Consider the following 26,046-nt stretch of genomic DNA (forward strand, 5'->3'; position numbering starts at 1 on the left):
TTTGTTTATAGATGTTCATTGTTTTTGAATAGTTTCAACAATTGGTGTTCTGACTCGATGACATCATACAGGAAGTGACATCATCTCTTTCAGGATTGTACAATGGGATTTTTAACTTCTACAATAAATGTTTTTTCTATTTTGAACATCAAAATGAGAACTTGTCTTTTGTCCAAACATGAAGTCTCCATGACAACACACTCATAAACAAACTGTTTTTAATGTTGATCGTCTTCATGGTAACATAAACTCTTTAAAAAATATTTATATTTTCTTCTTCAGATGTTTAAAACTTGAAAACAACATGCAGAACAGAGGACAGCTGGGTCACATGTTCAGGACTATGACATCATCTACGTTGACCTCACTGCTTTTTGTTACAGATGTGACCCAGATTAGAGAACAATTGAATAAAAGAGTAGAAGAAGAAAAAAAGCCTAAAATAAAAGAGTAGAAGATAGATACTTTACTGATCCCGAGGGAAATTTAGAAGAAGAACCAAAGCCTGAAACAAAAGAGTAGAAGAAGAACCAAAGCCTGAAACAAGAGTAGAAGAAGAACCAAAGCCTAAAACAAAAGAGTAGAAGAAGAACCAAAGCCTGAAACAAAAGAGTAGAAGAAGAACCAAAGCCTAAAACAAAAGAGTAGAAGAAGAACCAAAGCCTGAAACGAAAGAGTAGAAGAAGAACTAAAGGCTGAAACAAAAGAGTAGAAGAAGAACCAAAGGCTGAAACAAAAGAGTAGAAGAAGAACCAAAGGCTGAAACAAAAGAGTAGAAGAAGAACCAAAGGCTGAAACTAAAGAGTAGAAGTAGAACCAAAGGCTGAAATAAACGAAGAAAGTACATAAACTGGTTAATATTATGAATAACATGACCTTTGACCCCCTGATTGATCTACAGCTGATTGCTTATATCATCATCTAATGCTGCTGCTGTCCCGTTGCTTTGGTGACGGAGAATTATACGGCATGTCCCTCGCCCTCCTTGTGATGTCAGAGATCAGAGTCCAGGTGGGCATGGTGAAGCAGGGCAGCTGACGGGTCATCAGTGGGCGGGTCAATGTTGAAGAAAGGCTCCGCCTCCAGCTCCAGCAGGGAGGGCAGGTCTCCGCCCTCCCCCAAGCTGATTGATTCAGACATCAGGACAGGTGGGGCTGTGTACTGCACCAGCTGCTTCCCTGGATCAATCAGAGAGCAACAGATGGTTACCATGACAACAGGTATATAGAGGTCCTCAACAGTATAGGTGAGACTGTTACCTGTGTTACCTGTGTGGTTGGTGTTGCTGCTTTCTTCACTTCCTTTAGGGGCCTCCTCGGACAGCAGCTGACAGGAAGCAGTGATATCGCATTCACTTATGACATCATCAACTAAAGACAGGTTGTTTTCAAAAACACGTTTAATTTAACTCAAAATGGCTGTACCTTTAAACAACTGACTGTACCCAAACACATCTGACTTTACCTGAACACACCTGACTGTACCCGTAAACACCTGACTGTACCTGTTAAACACCTGACTGTACCTGAACACACCTGACTGTACCCGTAAACACCTGACTGTACCTGAACACACCTGATTGTACCCGGTGGAATGAGCTACCAAACTCCATTCGGTCCGCAGAGTCCCTTTCACCTTTAAGAAGAAGCTAAAGACCCAGCTCTTTATGACCTCTGACCTTAATGATGTTGATGATATTGATGATGATGACATGGAGGATGTAGTTTATGCTGACTAGGATTTTCATGGTGATGATGATGATGAATATACTGATCTTGTTGATATTGCTGATGATGATGATTATTATCTAAAAAAAACAAACGCCATGTGCTCTTCCTGTCAGCACCTGTGTCCAATCACACCTGAAGCTGTTTGTTGGCTCTTACTGACTTCATTCCCGCCTGCCTCGATCCTGGCTGTACCTGAACACACCTGACTGTACCTGTAAACACCTGACTGTACCTGAACACACCTGACTGTACCTGAACACACCTGACTTTACATGTGAACATACTGCTGTATGTATCTATGAGGAAGCATTAGTTAGTGTGTTGTTGAACTTACAGAATCCAAACTGTCAAGATCGAAGTCTCCTGAGGGACACGAGCTGAAAAACTAAACACACAGCTGCTGTGATTATACACATACACTGTTAACACTAGAGCCCGACCGATACTCGATTTTTGGGGCCGATTCCGATTCCGATATTAGGTAATAAAAGAATTCCGATATCGAAATATCAGCCGATGTATTCACAGATGTTCAAAATGTATCAGAAATTAAAAGAATAAAATTCCAAATCTGAAAAGTTATTTATAAAATTAAAATAAAATAGTGTTTCTGTAGCAACTTAAACAGCACTAAAATGAATAAGTTGGAAGAAGGAGGAACAAAAATGATGTTTGTGTTTTTCCCACCTGCACACAGTGCTGCTGAAGATACAAGTCACTAAACAGACCAGCTCATCTGACAGACTGATGCTGTTAATAATAGTAATAAAGGCTTCATGATTTTCCATATTAAATATTCCCTCTTCATCAACATCATGATCCAGGAGAAGTGTGAGCTGGTGTCTGTGTCTGCAGAGGATCTGCCCTCCGTCTGTGTTTCTATTCTTATTATTCTGCTCTGTTTGGGGCATTTGGGACGATCTATGGACTGTCTATCGCGGGGCAGAGGTCTGGAGCTCAGCCAACAGTCCGCAGGTCGGGACTCAATCAACACGTAGCATCACGGTGACATGGCTGTCTCTGTGCTCTGCTCTCTGTCTGTCTGTAGCACCGTAACATCGTAACTTTAACATCTTTATGAGACGTGAAAGGGACTTCCTTTGCCACTCTGTGAATGAGAACAGTCCGGCCGTGTGTCTCACTGCTGTAAGGAGCTGCAGGTGTGCTGAGGGCGGAGTAGACAGACGCACACACCTGGCAGCAGTGCGACGATGGCTTATTAAAACAAAACCCTGTATCTTCCTGCGGGGTTGTACGGAGGTGTAGACGTGTAAGCTTGTTGTTTAGAGCGTAACCGCTGTGAAACTAGCAGACAATAAAGCTTAAAGCTCCTGTACCTTCGTTATTATCGAACTTCAAACTAACTGAGAGGCAGACTGTACACACGGGATCTCGTCTGCGCAGTTTAGATGCTCAGAGGGTAGAAACAGCGGTGCTCTGAAAGCAAGCTTTGGCTGATTACTGTGATTTCAACATGAGTTTGTTGTTCACAATGTTTCGCTCTGTATGGGAAAGATAATGCTTCCTGATGCTTCCCTTCACTGTGTGTGCTGCTCTGCTCAGCTGTGACGCGCACTCTGGCAGCGACAGGGACGTCCTCATTTCCCATCATGCCTGCCGCCTCGTGCTGACTGAGTAGTTTAAGTTGTTAAGTTTGTTATTTATGTTCCAAAATGCAAACAAATATTTTTCTTTATATTCTTTAGTGTTTTTAATGCGTCTGTTTAGAACATAAGTTCTGCATATGTTGGTAATTGTTATTTTTGTGCTGGTTTATAGTCGTAACCACGAGTGAGGAGGCCGTTACATTTCTTGACTTCAGCTGTATATTGGTGAAAACACTGAGAGCCTGGCTCTCACATCATCAAATTTGTCACTGCGCCCTCTGCTTGTCATTAATATCGGAGCATACTTGAGGACATATACGCCAATACCTATATGCCTGGAAAATGTTAATATCAGCCAATAAAATCAGCTGACCGATAGATCGGTAGGGCTCTAGTTAACACACCTGACAGGTGTATATGTAAGGTGTAACATACAGTGTAGCTGTAAGGAGTAACATACAGTGTATATGTAAGGTGTTAGCACACAGTGTAGCTGTAAGGTGTAACATACAGTGTAGATGTAAGGTGTTAGCACACAGTGTAGATGTAAGGTGTTAACACACAGTGTAGCTGTAAGGTGTAACATACAGTGTATATGTAAAGTGTTAGCATACAGTGTAGCTGTAAGGTGTTAGCACACAGTGTAGCTGTAAGGTGTAACATACAGTGTATATGTAAGGTGTTAGCACACAGTGTAGCTGTAAGGTGTTAGCACACAGTGTAGCTGTAAGGTGTAACATACAGTGTAGATGTAAGGTGTTAGCACACAGTGTAGATGTAAGGTGTAACATACAGTGTATATGTAAGGTGTTAGCACACAGTGTAGCTGTAAGGTGTTAGCACACAGTGTAGCTGTAAGGTGTAACATACAGTGTAGATGTAAGGTGTTAGCACACAGTGTAGCTGTAAGGTGTAACATACAGTGTAGATGTAAGTTGTAACATACAGTGTAGCTGTAAGGTGTAACATACAGTGTATATGTAAGGTGTTAGCACACAGTGTAGCTGTAAGGTGTAACATACAGTGTAGATGTAAGGTGTTAGCACACAGTGTAGATGTAAGGTGTTAGCACACAGTGTAGCTGTAAGTTGTAACATACAGTGTAGCTGTAAGGTGTTAGCACACAGTGTAGCTGTAAGGTGTTAGCACACAGTGTAGCTGTCAGGTGTAACATACAGTGTAGCTGTAAGGTGTAACATACAGTGTAGCTGTAAGGTGTTAGCACACAGTGTAGCTGTAAGGTGTTAGCACACAGTGTAGCTGTAAGGTGTAACATACAGTGTAGATGTAAGGTGTTAGCACACAGTGTAGATGTAAGGTGTAACATACAGTGTATATGTAAGGTGTTAGCACACAGTGTAGCTGTAAGGTGTTAGCACACAGTGTAGCTGTAAGGTGTAACATACAGTGTAGATGTAAGGTGTTAGCACACAGTGTAGCTGTAAGGTGTAACATACAGTGTAGATGTAAGTTGTAACATACAGTGTAGCTGTAAGGTGTAACATACAGTGTATATGTAAGGTGTTAGCACACAGTGTAGCTGTAAGGTGTAACATACAGTGTAGATGTAAGGTGTTAGCACACAGTGTAGATGTAAGGTGTTAGCACACAGTGTAGCTGTAAGTTGTAACATACAGTGTAGCTGTAAGGTGTTAGCACACAGTGTAGCTGTAAGGTGTTAGCACACAGTGTAGCTGTCAGGTGTAACATACAGTGTAGCTGTAAGGTGTAACATACAGTGTAGCTGTAAGGTGTTAGCACACAGTGTAGCTGTAAGGTGTTAGCACACAGTGTAGCTGTAAGGTGTAACATACAGTGTAGCTGTAAGGTGTTAACACACAGTGTAGATGTAAGGTGTTAGCACACAGTGTAGCTGTAAGGTGTAACATACAGTGTAGCTGTAAGGTGTTAGCACACAGTGTAGCTGTAAGGTGTAACATACAGTGTAGATGTAAGGTGTTAGCACACAGTGTAGCTGTAAGGTGTAACATACAGTGTAGCTGTAAGGTGTAACATACAGTGTATATGTAAGGTGTTAGCACACAGTGTAGCTGTAAGGTGTAACATACAGTGTAGCTGTAAGGTGTTAGCACACAGTGTAGCTGTAAGGTGTTAGCACACAGTGTAGCTGTAAGGTGTAACATACAGTGTAGCTGTAAGGTGTAACATACAGTGTAGATGTAAGGTGTTAGCACACAGTGTAGCTGTAAGGTGTAACATACAGTGTAGCTGTAAGGTGTTAGCACACAGTGTAGCTGTAAGGTGTAACATACAGTGTAGATGTAAGGTGTTAGCACACAGTGTAGCTGTAAGGTGTAACATACAGTGTAGCTGTAAGGTGTAACATACAGTGTATATGTAAGGTGTTAGCACACAGTGTAGCTGTAAGGTGTAACATACAGTGTAGATGTAAGGTGTTAGCACACAGTGTAGCTGTAAGGTGTAACATACAGTGTAGCTGTAAGGTGTTAGCACACAGTGTAGCTGTAAGGTGTAACATACAGTGTAGCTGTAAGGTGTTAGCACACAGTGTAGCTGTAAGGTGTAACATACAGTGTAGATGTAAGGTGTTAGCACACAGTGTAGCTGTAAGGTGTAACATACAGTGTAGCTGTAAGGTGTTAGCACACAGTGTAGCTGTAAGGTGTAACATACAGTGTATATGTAAGGTGTTAGCACACAGTGTAGCTGTAAGGTGTAACATACAGTGTAGCTGTAAGGTGTAACATACAGTGTAGCTGTAAGGTGTTAGCACACAGTGTAGCTGTAAGGTGTAACATACAGTGTAGCTGTAAGGTGTAACATACAGTGTAGCTGTAAGGTGTTAGCACACAGTGTAGCTGTAAGGTGTAACATACAGTGTAGCTGTAAGGTGTTAGCACACAGTGTAGCTGTAAGGTGTAACATACAGTGTAGCTGTAAGGTGTAACATACAGTGTAGCTGTAAGGTGTAACATACAGTGTAGCTGTAAGGTGTTAGCACACAGTGTAGCTGTAAGGTGTAACATACAGTGTAGATGTAAGGTGTTAGCACACAGTGTAGATGTAACCTGCTGCCTGTCAGACTGACCTCCATGAGCGGGGACGTGTCGAAGGTGAAGCTTTGCGTGTTCAGGAGGCTCTGCAGGTTTTCCAGGCTGCTGTCAATACTGTCGACATGATCAGACAGTTCACACCTAAAACAGGAGACAGGAGAGAGACAGACAGGTGATCAAAGCTGACATCAACAGTCTGGTGTTTTCCATTAATCTCATGTTCAGACTTAAGCCAACATGTCACTATGAGTCAAAATTCTCTCTCACTTCCTGTCTGTGTTTCTGCTGCAGGCTGAGCAGCTCTCTGTATGTGATCATGTCTGACCTCACTGATGTTTTATATTCTTGGACAGCAATGGAGCCGTATGTCACAGAGGAAGAAGAAGAGGGAGAAGAAAAAGAAAAAGAAGAAGAAAAAAAAGAGGAAGAGGAGGAGGAGGAAAAGAAGAAGAAGAGAAGAGAAGAGGAAGAGGAGAAAGTCTGTCAGAAGAAACTGAACTGAATTATTTTTATTTGAATTTGAATCACGACAGCACGGTGGTGCAGTGGTTAGAGCATTATTATGTAATTACTGAACTGCCCTCTTATCTTTATACAGAATTGTTCTTTATGTAATCATAACACCACTATGTTACTACCATGTGACTTTATTATCATTATCATATCCATAAATTAGTAAAATATTACTGTGTGAGTGATACATCTGTAGGTGTGTGTGTATGTTTTTCTTTCCTCTCCTCTACCCTCCTACTATTCGCACACACCTGTCTTACTATTTTTACATCAGCCATTTATTACTGCAAACCTTTTTTTAATCCTGTCAACTATCTCACTGTTGTGTAATTGTTTGTTTTTTTCTGTTTGTTTGTTTGTCTTTAATGTCACCTTGCTCAATAGTAAAAAAATGAATTGAAGACTTCTGGAGAATTGGTTGTGTGCAATGGGTCCACACCGCGGGGAGGCTCCCAGAACAAAGCTACCATAGCGCAAACAGCTAAGAACATAACTATTACTAACAATGTAACTAACTATCATTAGCTCTGGTAGCTAACAGAAGCTCCACGTAGCAAAGGAAACAGTCAAAAAAACAGAGGTGCTGATTGGCCAAAAAGGAGTGCTGTGAATCTGCACTCGATTGCTCTTCCTCGCAGTAAACTGAAATTGAACTCAAGAATTGAATCTGAATATTACATTCAGTTTCAGAGTTTGTGATTCAAATTCAAAAATAAATAATTCAAATTCAGTTTCCACTGACGTGGACGTTCGTACTTCTGCCCATACATTAACATCAAAGAGGCGTCACATGTTGGAGTCTGAACGTGAAGATTCATTCAACTTTAAACAGACGAATATTTCAAATGTTCAAGGTCATTTAGAGTCATGGATTCACTTGTCAGATCGTGTTGATACGAAGCGCCAAACATCAGGTGAAAGTCCACCTGCAGAGGGAGGGGGGCGGGGTCTGAGGGAAGCACAGGGGTTTTAATAAAACACCTGACCTTCAAAAGACCAAAACCTGAGAAGAAGTTATTTTGATACAAACTGAAACTTTAATGTTCTGATAAACATTACAGAAAGAAGTGCATTTTGGGTAAGATGTTCCCTCTGGAGGGATGCTTTAAAGGATGACTTCGGGATTTTTCAACCTAGACCCTATTTCCCATGTGTTTGTGTGTAAGTGACGAGTGGAGACAACAATCATTGAAATGGATCCAGTGTTCAGAGAGGGAGCACCGGCCGGCAGCCGCCACATGAGATACAATGTAACTAAACAGGGCAGCGCGCAGACGCCAATATACAGCCACCAAAAGCGCTTGTTTTTGCTCCTGACAGGCTCAGATCGTTATAATAAGTGTCTGACAACACTGTGGCAGCCATGCTACTTTACCTTATGCTCTCTGTTGTTGTCTGTAACCAAGTCTCGCTCACGGAGAAGTCTCGTGCTGAAATCTCACACGAGACCGTAGTTGTTGCAGGAAGAAGGAGAGAGGAGTGAGAGAAGACGAAGACGAAGAGGGAGAGAGGATGTTCAGCCATGACAATCCTTTAGAAAGCACTGAGCAACGCTTTCTGTACTCCAACACAACAAACGGCACTCCTCCCTCTTCGTCTTCACCTTCTCTCACTCCTCTCTCCTTCTAGTAGCAAAAACAAGCGCTTGTAGTGGCTGTATATTGGCGTATACCCGCTGCCCCGTTCATGTGGCGGCTGCCGGCCGGTGCTCCCTCCCTGAACACTGAATCCATTTCAATAATTGTTGTCTCCACTCGTCACTTGTACACAAACTCATGGGAAAATAGGGTCTAGGTTGAGGCAAGATACACAGTCTTTTGGGCAGTAATAACAGTATGTGGGTAAGTTCACCTGCAGACAGGTGTAAACCAGGTCTTAAAGACTTACCTGTCGATACAGGCGATGGTCTGACATTTCTGCTGAAGTTTGGTGGCGCTGGGGGTGGAGTTGCAGGTGGGGACGGAAGACGGTGATTGGCCAGCAGGTATTGGTGGGAGGGGCCCAGTGGAGGCAGGGCTTATCAAAACCATGTGAGCGTCTGAGGACCGAAAAGAGTTGAAGATAAACAAAGAACACACCTCACACTTTTACCTGTGTTCCCTGCTGTAGGTGTGAAGGTGTTACCTGTTGTAGGTGTGGAGGTGGGGGTGTTCGGTGTCGTCTCGTTCTCCTGTAGGATGGAGTTTATGAAGGTGGTGGGGGAAAGAGGCGTGTCTACATGTGTAGCCCCGCCCTCTAGAACAGGAACCACCTCCACGTCAGGGCTGGACGGCTCCTCTTTGACATCGACTGATTGGCTCTCTCTGCAGGTGAAACAGGATTGGCTGTCAATGACCAATCAGAGGAGAAGAATGCAGGCTGCCAATTGGCTGTGGGAGGTCACCTGATAGCACACCTTAAAGGAGCAGCTCACCTGTGTCTGAACACATGAAGCTGCAAACATTAAGTGTTATGTGTTTTATTCAGCTGAAGGTTTTTAATGCGAGTCCGAGGGTTGGCTCCTGAGGCCTGAGGGTGGGCTCAGGTTGTTTGTGTGAACGCTCCTTGTTCTGCTGCTGATTACAGACAAGATTCGGTTCTCACCCTGCGTCTGTCCATTCACTAATTTCATCCAGTGCAGCGGGCGTGGCTACGTCTGTGATGTCAGAGATGATTGGTCCGGAAGTCACCGGGGTGTCGGCTGAGAACAGACTGGCTGCGGCCTGAGAACACACACAGACTCACTCTGAGCTCTGATCAGTGTATACACAGTGTTGGGCAAGCTACTCATGAAAAGTACTGAGCTACGCTAACAGTTACATCGCTAACAGTTACATCGCTAACAGTCTACAGCTGTGTGATCATCTTGAACATTTTCATGTAAATAAATCTGTTAAGTCACTTTCTCTGAAGGAGGTAACACGAAGGTGATTGAGCCTATGGCCCACTGATGAAAGCCTTTGTATTTCCAGTATAGTGGTGAGTCATACAGGTGAGTCAGAGAAGTGAGTCAGACAGGTGAGTCAGAGAAGTGAGAGGTTACCTGCATGTGCTCCAATGAGAACGACCGGCTGTACTTAGGCAGGGAGTGGGCGGAGCTAGAGTCATTCAGCATCAGAGGCCTGCAGACACATTAAATATACACACACTACAGAGTAAATATACACACACTCCAGAAGGAAAGAAGAGAGTAGTAAATAAAGCAGTATTTGTAGTAAACATCAACAAGATCAGTACAGTCATCATCATCATGAAAATCCTAGTCAGCATAAACTACATCCTCTATGTCATCATCATCATTATCAATCTCATTAAGGTCAGAGGTCATAAAGAGTTGGGTCCTTAGCTTCTTAAAGGTCAAAGGGACTCTGCGGACCAAATGGAGTTTGGTAGCTCATTCCACCACCGGGGGGCGACAGAGGAGAAGAGTCTAGTTAAAGACTTAGGGCCCTGTTGTGATGGGAGCACCAGGCGCCTTTCATTGGCAGAGCTTCTCCTTCTCCTTTCCAAGATACTCTAACAGATCTCCCTGAGAGGTCGGACATGAACCAGAGGAGGGCAGATACTGAGACACCAAGTTCAGAGAGAGCAGAGAGGAGGGTTTGGTGGTTCACTGTTTCAAAGACAGCTGACCGATCTAGCAGCAATAGAGCTGAGGACCGTCCAGCAGCTTTAGCCAGACGCAGTGATTCTGTTACCGACAGTAGTGCCGTTTCTGTAGAGTGGCCCCGCTTAAAGCCAGACTGATTTGGGTCCAACAGATAGTTCTTGGACAGGAAGTCAGTGACTTGATTAGAGGCTGTGCGTTCAAGTATTTGTAGTAAATAATGTAGTGTATGTAGTAATCTCTGTTTTTAAGTTTGAAGTATATTGAGCAGTATTTATAGTATATTGTGTATTGTTTGTAGTAAACTCTGTAGTACTTGTACTAAGATGTGGTATATAATGCAGTATAAGCAGATAACTTGCATCTTCCTCTTTACTCCCAGGATCCTGTTGGACTGGACGAGAGATACCAGGAAGTGGATCAGCTGCAGAGAGAGGGAGAGTTCATTCTCAGTTCAAACAGAAGCTACGGTCATGTGCTAACATGCTAACATGCTGCTCACATCATTGTGCTGACTATGTGCTAACATGATAAGGTTGATGCTGTCATGTATAAACAGTGTGTTTACCTTGTTGACCACCTTCTGCTGCTGAGTGTGTTTCTGTCTCAGAGTGGCCACTTCCCTCCACAGAGCCTCGTTCTCACTGACACACAAACACAGCAGCTGCATTATACACCAGCAGAACCAGCAATCACCAGCACAACCAGCAATCAACAGCACAACCAGCAATCACCAGCAGAACCAGCAATCGCCAGCACAACCAGCAATCACCAGCAGAACCAGCAATCACCAGCACAACCAGTAATCGCCAGCACAACCAGCAATCACCAGCAGAACCAGTAATCGCCAGCAGAACCAGCAATCGCCAGCACAACCAGCAATCGCCAGCACAACCAGTAATCGCCAGCACAACCAGCAATCACCAGCAGAACCAGCAATCGCCAGCACAACCAGCAATCGCCAGCACAACCAGTAATCGCCAGCACAACCAGCAATCACCAGCAGAACCAGCAATCGCCAGCACAACCAGCAATCACCAGCAGAACCAGTAATCGCCAGCACAACCAGTAATCGCCAGCACAACCAGCAATCACCAGCAATCGCCAGCACAATCAGCAATCGCCAGCACAACCAGTAATCACCAGCAGAACCAGCAATCGCCAGCAGAACCAGCAATCGCCAGCACAACCAGCAATCGCCAGCACAACCAGTAATCGCCAGCACAACCAGCAATCACCAGCAGAACCAGCAATCACCAGCAGAACCAGCAATCGCCAGCACAACCAGCGATCGCCAGCAGAACCAGCAATCACCAGCAGAACCAGCAATCACCAGCACAACCAGCAATCGCCAGCACCACCAGCAATCGCCAGCAGAACCAGCAATCGCCAGCAGAACCAGCAATCACCAGCACCACCAGCAATCACCAGCACCACCAGCAATCACCAGCAGAACCAGCAATCGCCAGCACAACCAGCAATCGCCAGCAGAACCAGCAATCACCAGCACAACCAGCAATCACCAGCAGAACCAGCAATCACCAGCACAACCAGCAATCACCCGCAGAACTAGAACCAGAACCAGCTCAGTCTGGATCTCGGTCTGGTTTTGGTTCTGTGATTCTGGTTCAATTTATGGTTCTTGATCCGTTTGTGGTCGAGGTTCTGGTTGTGTTTGTGGTTCTGATTCTGTTTGTCGTTGTGTTTGTGGTTCTGTTTGTAGTTGTGTTTTTGGTTCTGTTTGTGGTTCTGTTTGTATTTGTGTGTGTGGTTCTCTGTTTTTGGTTGTGGTTCTGGTTTTAGTTCTGTTTGTAGTTGTGTGTGTGGTTCTGGTTGTAGTTCTGTTTGTGGTCGTGTTTGTGGGTGTGTTTGGGGTTCTGGTTGTAGTTCTGTTTGTGGTCGTGTTTGTGGGTGTGTTTGGGGTTCTGGTTGTAGTTCTGTTTGTGGTCGTGTTTGGGGTTCTGGTTGTAGTTCTGTTTGTGGTCGTGTTTGTGGGTGTGTTTGGGGTTCTGGTTGTAGTTCTGTTTGTGGTCGTGTTTGGGGTTCTGGTTGTAGTTCTGGTTGTGGTCGTGTTTGTGGGTGTGTTTGGGGTTCTGGTTGTAGTTCTGGTTGTGGTCGTGTTTGTGGGTGTGTTTGGGGTTCTGGTTGTAGTTCTGTTTGTGGTCGTGTTTGGGGTTCTGGTTGTAGTTCTGGTTGTGATCGTGTTTGTGGGTGTGTTTGGGGTTCTGGTTGTGGCTCTGGTTGTGGTCGTGTTTGTGGGTGTGTTTGGGGTTCTGGTTGTGGCTCTGGTTGTGGTCGTGTTTGTGGGTGTGTTTGGGGTTCTGGTTGTAGTTCTGGTTGTGGTCGTGTTTGTGGGTGTGTCTGGGGTTCTGGTTGTGGTTCTGTTTGTGGTCGTGTTTGGGGTTCTGGTTGTAGTTCTGTTTGTGGTCGTGTTTGTGGGTGTGTTTGGGGTTCTGGTTGTAGTTCTGGTTGTGGTCGTGTTTGTGGGTGTGTTTGGGGTTCTGGTCGTATTTCTGTTTGTGGTCGTGTTTGGGGTTCTGGTTGTAGTTCTGTTTGTGGTCGTGTTTGGGGTTCTGGTTGTAGTTCTGTTTGTGGTCGTGTTTGTGGGTGTGTTTGGGGTTCTGGTTGTGGCTCTGGTTGTGGTCGTGTTTGTGGGTGTGTTTGGGGTTCTGGTTGTAGTTCTGGTTGTGGTCGTGTTTGTGGTCGTGTTTGTGGGTGTGTTTGGGGTTCTGGTTGTAGTTCTGGTTGTGGTCGTGTTTGTGGTCGTGTTTGTGGGTGTGTTTGGGGTTCTGGTTGTGGCTCTGGTTGTGGTCGTGTTTGTGGGTGTGTTTGGGGTTCTGGTTGTGGCTCTGGTTGTGGTCTTGTTTGTGGGTGTGTTTGGGGTTCTGGTTGTGGCTCTGGTTGTAGTCGTGTTTGTGGGTGTGTTTGGGGTTCTGGTTGTGGCTCTGCTTGTCTTACTGTCTCATGGCGATGATCCTGGAGTCGATGGTCTCTTGTTTGCCTTTCATCAGCTGCACATCGTTCAGGATCTTGTTTACTTCGTCTGCAGACACCTTTACTTCCTCCTGTCGCACGGATGATACCTTAACCAATCACAGCAGAGACACTGTTACCATGTCGTCCTCTGTCCTTCTAATAATAATGATACATTTTATTTATATAGCGCTTTTCATGATACTCAAAGGCACTTTACATTTTAAAACAACTAATGAAAGAGGAACCAATCAGCATTAGAGGTTAAAGCAGTTCTAAAAAGGTGGGTCTTGATCAGTGATTTGAAGGAGGTCAGGTCGGTACAGTGCACAGGTGTGCTAAGGTGTGTACAGGGGTGTACAGGGGTACACAGGGGTGTACAGGGGTACACAGGGTAACGGGTCGATTTGTCATCGCTTCACTTTGTGGCACTCCCTGGATCCTGTGGTCGGCTCGGATGAGGGGCAGACGACCCGGCGTCTCTCCTTTCCCTACCTCCGCGGGCGCGGGGTGAACTTACACAACCTGCGGCCACTTGCTCGGGCTCCACAGACGGCTACTGCCCCGGCTCCAGCTCCTGTTAGGATTGCCCTGGTGAATGCTAGATCACAAGCTAACAAAACTTTTATTCTAAAGGATTTCTTTACGTCCCGCGGATTGGACTTTCTGTGCGTAACGGAAACATGGACTAACTCCCGAGGATGTGAGGTCGCGGAGGCTTGTGTCTGGTCCTACTTTCCAGATGTTGAAGGACAGCTGGCGTACTTATCAGAGAACTGCGAGAGCTGCATTTTTCTGATATTATTGCCTCTAACTGTCACAATCTTTGTGTTCTGTTTAAAATCGTAACCTCTGTTATTAACGCCCCACAATCAGCCTACCTGGAGAACTCGACTGAAGTGTGTGAGAACTTCTTGAGCTTTTTGACTGATAAGGTTTGGAGTATTAGGGCCCTCATTAGTCCTCCTCCTTATGACTCCTCCATCTTTGTCACATGCTCTGCTGTTTTTGACCAGTTTGAGCTTGTCACTTTGCCCTCTTTTAGCGATACAGTTGGTCATATGAAGCCTGCTGGGTCTCCTAACGATCCAATCCCACCTCGTCTTTTTAACGAGGTTTTCCCCACCTTGACACCATATGTGCTCAATATTATAAACAGCAGCTTAGCTAATGGGACTTTACCTGTGAGTTTTAAGCATGCAGTGATGACACCATTGATAAAAAAGCCTGGCTTAGACTCTTCTGTAATGTCAAATTTTAGGATTTAAGATTTTGGAGAAAATTGTTTATTGCCAGCTGAAGTCATTCTTAGATGAGCACAACATTGTTGAGGTGTTCTAGTCTGGGTTTAAGACCCGACACAGTACTGAGTCGGCACTGTTGAGGGTTTTTAATGATATTTTTTTAGCCACAGACTCTGGTCACTATGTTGTTTTGGTTCTGTTGGACCTAACAGCTGCCTTCGACACAGTGGACCATCAGATCCTCCTGTCGCGCCTGGAGAACTGGGTGGGTATTCAGGGTGGTGCTTTGGATTGGTTCAGGTCCAATTTAAAAGAGAGAAGTTTTTACGTTCGTGTTGGAGCCGCTGAGTCTTCTGCAGCGCCTCTCACATGTGGAGTGCCTCAAGGCTCTATTCTTGGCCCTCTTCTCTTCTCACTGTACTTATTTCCTCTAGGATCAATTCTCCGTAAACACGGCATCGCATTTAGAGATAAACCGATATGGTTTTTTCAGGGCCGATACCGATTATTAGTAGTCAAGGAGGCCGATAACCGATATTTGGAGCCGATATTCATTTGCAGTAAAAGTGACAATATTGGCGTCACTCCAACACTTAACTTTGTTTAAATGCCTTTAAGCATATGTTTATTAAACAAACAAACAAAAAGCGCAGGGAGTTCCCAGGGTCAGCAGCATCTCTTATAAAGTTAACTGAAAATTTAAATAAATAAATAAATAACTTCCTGAAGTTTTATCAAGTAAATAAGACAAAGTTAAATACAATTTGCAAAGAAATGAACTTTTTCTCCTCTCCGCCGTGTGTGTGAGCACTCTGCACTCTTATCGGCCGTCGAAAAAAAGTATTTAAAATTAAGAAGAAAAAAAAAAGGCCAAATATAGGCCCAGCCGATAATCGGTGGATTGCTAATCGCATTCCATTTTTATGCCGATGATAGCCAAATTAATGTGCCACTAAAGCATGGGAATGCCAACCGTCTATTAGAGTGCTTTGCAGAAATAAAGACATGGATGTCAATTAATTTTCTGCATTTAAATGACAAAAAGACGGAGGTCATGTTGTTTGGCCTAGTGATGCTAGCATAGTCCATGCTGAGCTAGGCCCTTTAAGTCATTATTTGACACCAACAGCAACAAACCTGGGTGTAAGACTGGACAGTGATCTTAAACTTGACGCACAGATCAATTCAGTGGTCAAGTCCAGCTTTTTTCAGCTGAGACAACTGTCCAAAGTTAAGCCTTTTCTGTCCCGGCATCACTTCAAGATTTTAATCCATGCTTTTATCACAGCTCGTTTAGATTACTGCAATGCTCTTTATGTTGGTCTTAGCCAGAAGACACTCACTCGACTACAGCTGGTTCAAAATGCTGCTGCTCGACTTTCAACTGGTGCCAAAAACGAGAGCGCGCTCCCTCAGGTCAGCAGATCAGTCATTGTTAGTCGTCCCAAAGACGAAGAGGAAGTCGAGAGGGGACTGAGCTTTTTCAGTGCTGCCCCAAAACTCTGGAATGAGTTGCCTTTGCACATTAGGCAGGTCGACTCTGTTTGTAAATCGTCTCTTAAAACACATTTTTTCTCTTTGGCTTTTAACTCGTTTGAGATGCTGGCTTTTATTGTCTTCTGTTGTTTTAACTGTTTTTGTGTTTTTATGTGTGTGCAGCACTTTGGCCAACTCTGTTGTTTTAAAGTGCTTTATAAATAAAGTTGATTTGAGTATAGTCGTGTACAGGGGTACACAGCGGTGTATAGGGGTGTACAGGGGTACACAGCGGTGTATAGGGGTGTACAGGTGTGCACAGGGATACACAGGGGTGTACAGGTGTGCACAGGGGTGTATAGGGGTGTGCAGGAGTATGCAGGGGTGTACAGATGTGTACAGATGTGCACAGGTGTGCACAGGAGTATGCAGGGGTTTACAGATGTGCACAGGGGTGTGCAGGTGTGCACAGGGTTGTATAGGGGTGTACAGGTGTGCGCAGGGGTGTATAGGGGTGTACAGGGGTGTGCAGGGGTGTACAGGTGTGCGCAGGGGTGACGTACGGTGGTGACTTTGCGTTTGATGTTCTCCAGCAGATGTTCTTGTCCTCTGATGAAGAACGGATGTTGGAACTCGGTGTCGTCTCTCTCAGGTTTCACCAAACCGCCCTGCTCGATGTGAACCACCTTACGGAACCCGTCTGCGATACACACACACACACACACACACACACACGTCAGCAATGATGTCAGCCGTGATGTCAGACATGATGTCACAGGGTGTACACTCACACATGTTGAGCTGCCGGATGAAGCTGGCCATGTTGTTGTGTTTGAAGAACTTTGGTAGAACTTCTTTGGAAAACCGGCCCTGATCAAACACATGGAAACTGGTTCCACTCTGACACACACACACACACACACACACACACACACAGCATCACTTTTGTGTCTTATACTGTTTATTCACTGCTTATACTGGTGTCACTGTGTTTGATGACTGGTTATACTGGTGTCACTGTGTTCGATGACTGGTTATACTGGTGTCACTGTGTTCAATAACTGGTTATACTGGTGTCACTGTGTTCAATAACTGGTTATACTGGTGTCACTGTGTTCGATGACTGGTTATACTGGTGTCACTGTGTTCGATGACTGGTTATACTGGTGTCACTGTGTTCAATAACTGGTTATACTGGTGTCACTGTGTTCGATGACTGGTTATACTGGTGTCACTGTGTTCAATAACTGGTTATACTGGTGTCACTGTGTTCGATGACTGGTTATACTGGTGTCACTGTGTTCGATGACTGGTTATACTGGTGTCACTGTGTTCGATGACTGGTTATACTGGTGTCACTGTGTTCAATAACTGGTTATACTGGTGTCACTGTGTTCGATGACTGGTTATACTGGTGTCACTGTGTTCGATGACTGGTTATACTGGTGTCACTGTGTTCAATAACTGGTTATACTGGTGTCACTGTGTTCGATGACTGGTTATACTGGTGTCACTGTGTTCGATGACTGGTTATACTGGTGTCACTGTGTTTAATAACTGGTTATACTGGTGTCACTGTGTTTAATAACTGGTTATACTGGTGTCACTGTGTTCAATAACTGGTTATACTGGTGTCACTGTGTTTAATAACTGGTTATACTGGTGTCACTGTGTTGGTTTGACAGTCATTGATCTCTGATCAGCTGTTAGCCTGTTAGCTCACTTTTTGTACGTTTCCTCAGACATTAAACCTCTTGAAGCTAACCGCTAACAGCATTTGCCCGGTTATTCTTTGCTAACTCGGAACTGTCTAACCGTAGGACTCCGATTGCTGTTAGCCGCCAGCTCTCTGTTACGCTAAGCTAAGCTAAGCTAAGCTAAGTGATCGTGCGTACCGGGCTCCAGCAGATGAGCGGGTCGGTGTCCGGGTCCTCCACCAGGGTCCACAGTTTGGTGAGGAAGGCTGGGACGTTCCCGCCGCTCAGCACCGCCCCTCCTCCTCCGGGATACTCCATCACAGACACGAACACACTCCGGATTATTCCACTGGAAACACCGCAGCTAATCTGAGCTAATTATGCTAACAGTCAGCCTGCTGCTCTAACCACACGATCCACAGAGAGCTCCTAACAAAGTAACTTCGACCTGCGGCCGGACTTGGGGCTTCTCCGGATCACAGAGAGCTCGGTTCTGGTCCTGGACTCCGCCGGACTCAGCTGGTCCTTAGCTGTTCGACAAAACTTTCTGTCAAACTCCGCAGTGGAAAATTCCAACAAGTCCGATAAAACAAACAACTGCGTAAATAGCTAGCTGTCGCGCCCTGATGACGTATTCTTCTTCTTCTCTCAGTTTACTGGTGGATCGCAAACAACTTTAAGGTGCATACCGCCACTGTACAAGAGTGTGTAAAATCATGTCAATTGTCTCACTCCTGATGTTCTCCCTATCAAACGTGAGCTGCTGGCGGCTCTTATCCCCTCTTGTTCTGTTCCCAGTGTTGCCTTCAGACTTCAATGCTGCTCCGTCTCTCTGTCTTTATCATACAACATTTCTCTTTCCACTTCACACATGGTGCATTGCAGTAATCCATGTTCCACAGTTTGTAAACTTGTCACTGTTTGTTTTCCCGAACATATACACGGTGCCATTTGATCCTGTGTGATCTAATCTGAGTCTTGTTCTGATGATTTCCTCCCTTCTGTTCCTTTTTTTAAAGATCTTTGTTCTGACTGACTTTTGTATTTTATAATACCTCTTTCCTTTCTGGTCTTCTTCCCACCTTTTCTGCCATATCTCCATTCCTTTCTTCTTAGTCACTGACTTTCCTTCTCCTTTTCCAAGTGGAAGTGGAACTGTTTCTTTTTGCAATGCCCCTTTTGCTAGATTATCTGCACACTCATTCCCTTTCAATCCCTCATGTGCTGGCACCAAACAGAACTGTAAGTGTATACAACCTCTGTGAAGTCGCAGTAAGCTATGGGAAAGTTCAATGAGTAAATCTTCTCTGACAGATGTTGTTGACTGTATGCTTTCTGTACATATCACCACTCTATCAGGTCTGACCTCTTCAACCCACTGCAGACCGATCATGGCAGCCACTATTTCTGCTGTATATACAGACAACTGATCAGACAGTCTTTTGGAAATGGAGATCTTAAACTCAGGGATAAACACACCAACTCCCACACACTGTTGTTCATTCTTGGAGTCGTCTGTGTAGATTTAAGATAACGGTAGTAACTATTTCTCAAATATACACTTGTTTAAACTCCCACTTCATTCATAAGCCGCTCTCTTTTCTTTTCCAGGATACTCATGTCGATCTTTACTTCTGGGAAAAGCCTCAGGGGTATATTACTCACTGGGGTCGCTCTGATGAACTCTAATGCCTCCATTTCGTGTCCTCACTCTTTCTTCCCTTTTCCACACAAATCCACACCCCTGGAATATTCCCAGCAGTCCTGCAATGTCTTCTTTGCAGGGTTCTCTTCCCCGCTTCCTGTTAACCTGACCCAGCCTTCTTAAGTCCAGCGGTGTCTCTCCTGCTTCTATTAGTGCTGCATTCGTGGGGGTTGACTTAACAGCTCCTATACATAACTGTAATGGTCTATGCTGTAGTCTGCCCACTTTTTGTAGTGATGTCTTTGCTGCTGCTCCACATATGATACAACCATAATCTATTGTTGACCTCATAATGGCCCTATAGTCACATCCAGCCACAGCACGCAACAGATTCATGGCTGTTTTTATTTTGTTTCTGTGTTAATGTTTGATGTGTGTTTTCCATGTCTGCCATCTAACACAAACCCAGGTACTTAAACTCGGACACCCTCTCCCTCGGCTCACCATATATGTGACTTTCTCAGCATCAATCTTTCGTTTGTTTGTAAAAATCATTGAACAGGACTTGCTTGTTGACATTTTGAACCCCCACTGATACGACCACTCTACTTCCTTTATTGCTTTTCCTATATTCTCGAATACATATGATGTATTTCTGCCCCTCATCCATACTGCCCCATCATCAGCATACAGCGCCGGTTTGATGCCTCCACATAAGTTTGTAAAGATGTCATTCATCATTGTAGTGACCGCGATATCTTTTGTTTGTGCCATCGATGTAGGTCACCGTGGGGCTGACTGATTCTATTAAACACTTGAGTAACTTGCTTGAGAAAAAGGGAAATGTCCAGGGGTCCGTTTCACAAAGAAGGTTCAGCAAACTCTGAGTCTAACCCTGAACTCTGAGTCGATCTACTCTGAGATAGGAAACTCTGAGTTTTCGGTTCCAGAACAGCTGATCAGAGTTAGTTCAATCAACTCTGAGTAGGTTCAGCCGGAGTTAAGTGCGTGCACGCTGACTGTAAAAAGCCAGCATTAATGGAGCCCCGACACCACGATTCACCATGGCAACGGTACACAAAAAAAGGTCCTCCTACGTCACACCAGCGGAGCTCGAAATCCTCACGCGGACGTTCAGCGAATACGAGCATGTTTTTAGAAACATAAAGTAACACGGCTGCAGCTGCAAAAGAGAGAGAAGCGGCTCGAGTGAACGCGTCAGTTTGAACTGGTCTGTTTATTTAATACTTAATCACGGCCGGAAGCTAAAATTTATATTAATTTAGGAGCAATCCAGCGTGAGGAAAAAACATACATGGAAGCACTTCAATCATATTTTAAATATGAAACAGATTAAATATCATTCAGTGGCTGTTTTAATGAGCATCAGCTTTATCCCTAACATGATGCTGACTTCACATACATTATAATTCATGTTGATTAAACTGAATGTGTTAGTTTAAAAAAAAGAAATCCAATAACTTACAGCGTCTTATCTGAGCGCTCTCAGCAGTGGTGGTGGAAAATCTACAAATGATGACTTTGACACAGATTTGTCTTTTGATTTTTTTATCATAATTATAAAAGACGTTTGCAAAGCGGTCAGAGCAGCACAGAGACGCAACGTTTCTTCTTTTAGTTTGTAACCGCTCAAACACACGCGTGAGACGGGCTGAATGAATGAGGAAGTGAATGAGGGTTTTATATTCTAGAGGGAGGAGACAGAGCGAAACTCAGTGTCCTGAAGAAAACCTGCTCGCGACCAGGTGAGGTTCATAGAGTCTGTTACTATGGTAACTGACCGAGAGCTTAAGTTACCTCTCTCTGTGAAACAGGCTATTTCTCTGGTTTGAGTTACCTCCCTTTGTGAAACGGAAAACTCAGAGTTTCCCTCATTTCGGGGTCAACAGACTCAGAGTTTTCAATAAACCTGCTTTGTGAAACGGACCCCAGGAGTCAGGAGTTGTTGACTTTTCCAAGGAGAGATTACAGCGGACTGCAGTGATGAGAAGATCGGTTATTTTAAGTTTCCCGTTACGTGTCTGCTCACTGCTCTCTCACCGGGCGAGCGAGCAGCGAGTCCGCTACTTCTTTAGTCTGATAACTAAACACCTGCAGTCAGTCACCGACAGGATGTCCTCCTGGCAAAGTCAAACCAGCTCATTCATTATTTATACAGTCTATGGCTAATAACCGCTAGCTACGCTGAGGAGCATATAGCCTAGCTTCATAGCCGTAGCTGGCTGATTCATGCGGCCCGCCCATTGAGCTCAGCCATAGGCTGTAGCTCGGCCGCGCTCCGCCTCTTTGCCCGTCTCTGGCATTTCCAATATCACTCACTGAGACTACGTCCATACAGTCTATAGGCTTGTTGACTGCCGGCTCGCCTCGACAACAGGCGAGAGTAGCCGATTGCAGTCAGGGGAGGAGTCATAAAGTCGGACACTTCTTTGTTGACAAGTTTGCTGCTCGCCTCGTCAAGCATCTATAATACCAACACGAATGGTACGACCCCCAGATTCTGTACAAACCGTGGAATCAGACAGGGCTGTCCATTAAGTCCGTTTTTATTTCTGTTGGTTACACAGGTCATGGCTGTGCACATAAAAAAGAAAACATTTAAAGGTATAAACGCTTTAGACAGAGAATTTAAATCGGCTCAATTAGCAGATGATACAATAATATTTTTAAGGGATAAATATGAAGTAAATAAAGCAATTAGCTGTATTGATGAATTCTCAGCTGTATCGGGTCTAAGGATGAATTTAAATAAATCTGTTCTATTGCCAATCAGAGGAAGTGATTTGTTGGACCTGGATGGTATTCCTGTAAAGAACACTGTCACTTACTTAGGTGTGGTTGTTGATCAAAATGAAAATGATCGCTGCAGTTTAAATTTTGACCCAATAACACAACAAATAGCCAAGAGGTTCAATATGTGGTTGATGAGAGACCTGTCACTGAGTGGTAGAGTTCTTCTGTCTAAAGCTGAAGGTGTATCCAGATCTGTATATGCGTCCCTGTCTCTTTTAATGCCCCCAGCAATTTACAAAACATTAGATAAGACTGTATTTAACTTCATCTGGAGGAATAGATGTCACTATGTAAAGAAACAAATTGTATGTAACCCTAAACGTAAAGGAGGCATGGAGGTTTTAAGTTTAGAAATGCTGAACAATGCTTTCAAAGTGCAGTGGTGAGCAGATCTAATGAAGCAGAGCGATAGCATCTGGAACACTTCTCCTACGTTTGTATTTAATGCTGTCGCTGGAATCCATTTTTTACTGAAGTGTAACTACAAAATAGAAAACTGTCAAACTTTTAGAAACAAGCATTACTTGCCTGGAAACTGATTTCTAAGCATCATTTCTCACCAACTAATGTCTCCATCTGGAACAATGAGAATATTCTCTATAAAAACAAACCGTTATTTTACAGGAAGTGGTTTGGTCATGGAATTATATATGTTAAACAACTTGTTAATGCTGGAGGACAACTGCTCTCTTACCAAGAATTCATGAACACGTTTCAGTCTCCAGTCCACCCACAGAGTTTGCAGTAGTGTTTGACGCTCTACCAAGGGCTGCACTGCAGCTGCTCAGAAGCTCAGGAGCTCATGAGCTTTTCCTACAGCTGGTTCTTTTGATAGAAATCGACATAACAAAGAAAAGATGCTCAAATAAATATATTAGAAGCTGCATGCAAACCATATCTTTACCCTCAGGACAATCAGAATTCATTCTATGGAGAAATGAAGTGGCAGAGAGCGTGGACGGTTGGTGAGAAGTTTGGTTTAAACAATAAAGTTAAAGAGGTTTCAGATACTACATCAGATTTATCCAACACAAACAAAACTAGCAAGATTTAATATTGATATTGATTTGATGTGTACATTTTGTGGGAAGGAAGAGGAAACACTTCATCATCTGTTTTGTCATCGTGTATTTTCCAGAACATTCTGGACTGATGTACAGCATTATCTAAGAACAATAACAGGACAAGTCAGTCTTTTACAGGAAAAGGACATTTTCATGTATTTAGAAGAAAATGTGGATGATCATATAGTTTTCTTTGTACAACTAATCCTATTGCTCGGGAAATTCCATATTCACAAGAACAAAGGGACTTGGGGGGGGCTTTATGTCTGTCTCCTTCTACGGTTGTGGGTATTTATTTTCTGTATTTCGTGTCTTCATGGCTGTAATGCAGAACTTGAGTAAATAAAAAATTAAAAAATTAAAAAATCTATAATACCAACACCTCACTGTCAATTGAAGTGAATAAAGTCTACATTTGTTGTTGTTGTTGTTGTTGTTGTTGTTATTATTATTATTACTATCATTATTATTTTAATTGGATTTAATATTAAGTTCTCATTATACTTTATTCAGGGCTTTTGATAGTTATTTCGATATAAACGTCATTGTATTAACGTTTATGAAGACAGCGTTCATGAGGAATGAGTAAAGCATTACAATGTGAATGACAGCACTTTGATAAACCCGTTTGGTGTCTGTCTGACACTTCATTAAGTTTAATGAATAATGATGAATAAGACAGACGTCTCATCACTTCCTTGTGGGGGTGACAAGGCAGCCAATAGTTGCTTCATTCAAATCAGAGCAAGTCGTTTCCCAACATGCATGGAGTCGTGCAGTCGGGTTTTCAGAGCGAGTCGGACACCAATCTAACCGTCATGCAATATGCTTGGCAAGGCGGCGATCGATTCTGCTCAGGCCTCGCTCATCTCGAACAAGCCTTTCGTCTGTTCCACGCATGCATCGCTCGGCTCGAGAGAGTTGTGTTCGTGTGCTGGCGGTCGAATTGGCGTGTAACATTAGATAACAGAGTTGTGTCTTTGGGTTGGCTGTCAAATTAGCTAGTTTTACTAAATTAGGTAATTAGTATGTATGACACAGAGTTCTTTTAACAATCAATGTTAATAAAACAAGCAGTTGTGCATCCTTTCTGTGCTTTTATTTTGGCTAATAACGGCCAAGTACTGTTATTTGTATTGCAGTGTAGTGTATTTGTCTAATATTGTGTTGTTAATAAAGTTCTTACAGGTACAAATCGGGCAGGAAATGAATAAGTATGAGCATGAAGCAGTAGAGCAAATGTTAGCTGGAGGAACGTCTCACTCTCAGTCACGGACCGGTGGATCTGCATGGTCTTAATTATACTGCAGTGGAATGCTCGGAGTCTTCTCTCTAACGGACAGGAATTTAAAAAGTTTATATCAAACTTATCAGATAAACCTCATGTAATATGTGTTCAAGAGACATGGTTAGAACCACAATGGGACTTTGTTATATATGGGTACACAGCAATACGAAATGAGAGGGACACTGGGAAAGGTGGAGGAGTGGCAAAGAACAAGAATCCATTGTGATCAAAGTCTGGACAGGAAAAAGTAATATAACAATAGTCAATTACTATAACCCATGTAATAGACTGAGCATTGATATACTGAGTAATGTGGGCTGATAGAAGGGAGAGTAGTATGGTGTGGGGACTTTAATGCTCACAGCACATTATGGGGGAGCAAGAGTTCAGATGTTAATCAGTAATAGAGGAGTTTATAGATGATATGAGTTTGGTGTGTGTCAATGATGGAAAGGGCACAAGGTATAATAGCTCACAGAACACAGAAAGTGTAATTGATCTGACACTCACATCCGCTTTAATTGCAGGTGTAAGTACTTGGGAAGTGTTAAACCGGTCAGCGATAGGCAGTGATCTTTATCCAATAATGACCAAAATTGGAATTGAGATATATCAAGAGGAGGGACTAAGAACACCAAGGTGGAAGCTGGATGAAGCAGACCGGATGGCGTTCCAATCATTAAGTGAAATTAGGTGTGTAAAACATATGGAAGCGAATGTGACAAACGTAGAAGGAACGAACAGGAAAGTGAAAGCAGTGTTGATACAGACAGCAGGAGAAAGCTTTCCAGAGAGCAGAGGAAACAAACGGAGAGAGAGTGTGCCATGGTGGGAGGATAACTGTAGCAAAGACATAAAGATGAGAAACAGAACATTCAGACAGCTGAAAGCTCAGCATACATTAGAAACAGTGATTCAGTACCAGAGAAAATAATAAGATCAGTAAAACGAACATACTGGAGGAAATACTGCAATAGAATCGGGAGAGAAACGCAATTAGCAGATGTATGGGGAATGACAAGGACAATGAATGGCATTAAGAGGAACTTTGAGATGCCAGTGATGCATAGTAATAACGTTACAGCAGTAAGTTCTGTAGAAAAGGCAGAGCTCTTAGCAAAGACGTTTGTGAACGTTCACAGCTCAGAAAATGTATCAGGAAAAGTCAAGCAGTGTAGAGACAATACCCTCGCACAAGATGAAGGGTTACAGAAAGAAGGACTTCATCAGGTGAAGACCGAGATCTGCCATTCACTCGATTCGAACTGAGGAGAGCAATTTTAAAGGCACGACAAACGTCACCAGGGAAAGATGGTGTACGCTACAGTATGTTGGCTCGCTTGACAGACAATGCACTTGAAGCAGTATTAAGAC

At 43.7% G+C, this 26,046-nt stretch overlaps 1 protein-coding gene across 2 annotated transcripts; it reads right to left on the reverse strand.

Moving 5' to 3' along the window:
- Window positions 1–201: 201 nt before the first annotated feature.
- On the reverse strand, window positions 202–18,450 carry hsf1 (heat shock transcription factor 1). Of its 2 annotated transcripts, XM_069681533.1 has the most exons (15): window positions 18,060–18,450; window positions 16,956–17,064; window positions 16,728–16,864; window positions 13,430–13,554; window positions 11,040–11,115; window positions 10,834–10,895; window positions 9,908–9,986; window positions 9,469–9,587; window positions 9,010–9,188; window positions 8,773–8,923; window positions 7,763–7,834; window positions 6,408–6,513; window positions 2,065–2,115; window positions 1,269–1,326; window positions 202–1,178 (listed from the first exon to the last, which is right to left on the reverse strand). In XM_069681533.1, exons 1-15 carry the CDS (start codon window positions 18,177–18,179, stop codon window positions 994–996), a joined length of 1,629 nt encoding a protein of 542 aa, XP_069537634.1. In that variant the 5' UTR covers window positions 18,180–18,450; the 3' UTR covers window positions 202–993. The 2 variants fall into 2 exon arrangements, with proteins under 2 accessions (XP_069537634.1, XP_069537635.1); XM_069681534.1 differs by lacking the exon at window positions 7,763–7,834.
- Between the last annotated feature and the right edge of the window lie 7,596 nt (window positions 18,451–26,046).

Source organism: Semicossyphus pulcher, unplaced genomic scaffold, assembly GCF_022749685.1.
Source record: "Semicossyphus pulcher isolate SPU_LCO1_2020_fin unplaced genomic scaffold, fSemPul1.0.p SCAF_5, whole genome shotgun sequence".
In the NCBI taxonomy this organism is placed as follows: domain Eukaryota; kingdom Metazoa; phylum Chordata; class Actinopteri; order Labriformes; family Labridae; genus Semicossyphus; species Semicossyphus pulcher.

What these genes read in the sequence shown, in the direction of transcription:
- hsf1 (XM_069681533.1), bottom strand. Translation starts at nt 18,179, where the DNA reads ATGGAGTATCCCGGAGGAGGAGGGGCGGTGCTGAGCGGCGGGAACGTC. An exon ending in CTGGGAGTAAAGAGGAAGAT is followed by an intron (nt 9,987 to 10,833) that starts GCAAGTTATCTG and finishes ATGTGTCTGCAG; the next exon opens with GCCTCTGATGCTGAATGACT. An exon ending in GTATCAACACGATCTGACAA is followed by an intron (nt 6,514 to 7,762) that starts GTGAATCCATGA and finishes CTCCTGTTTTAG; the next exon opens with GTGTGAACTGTCTGATCATG.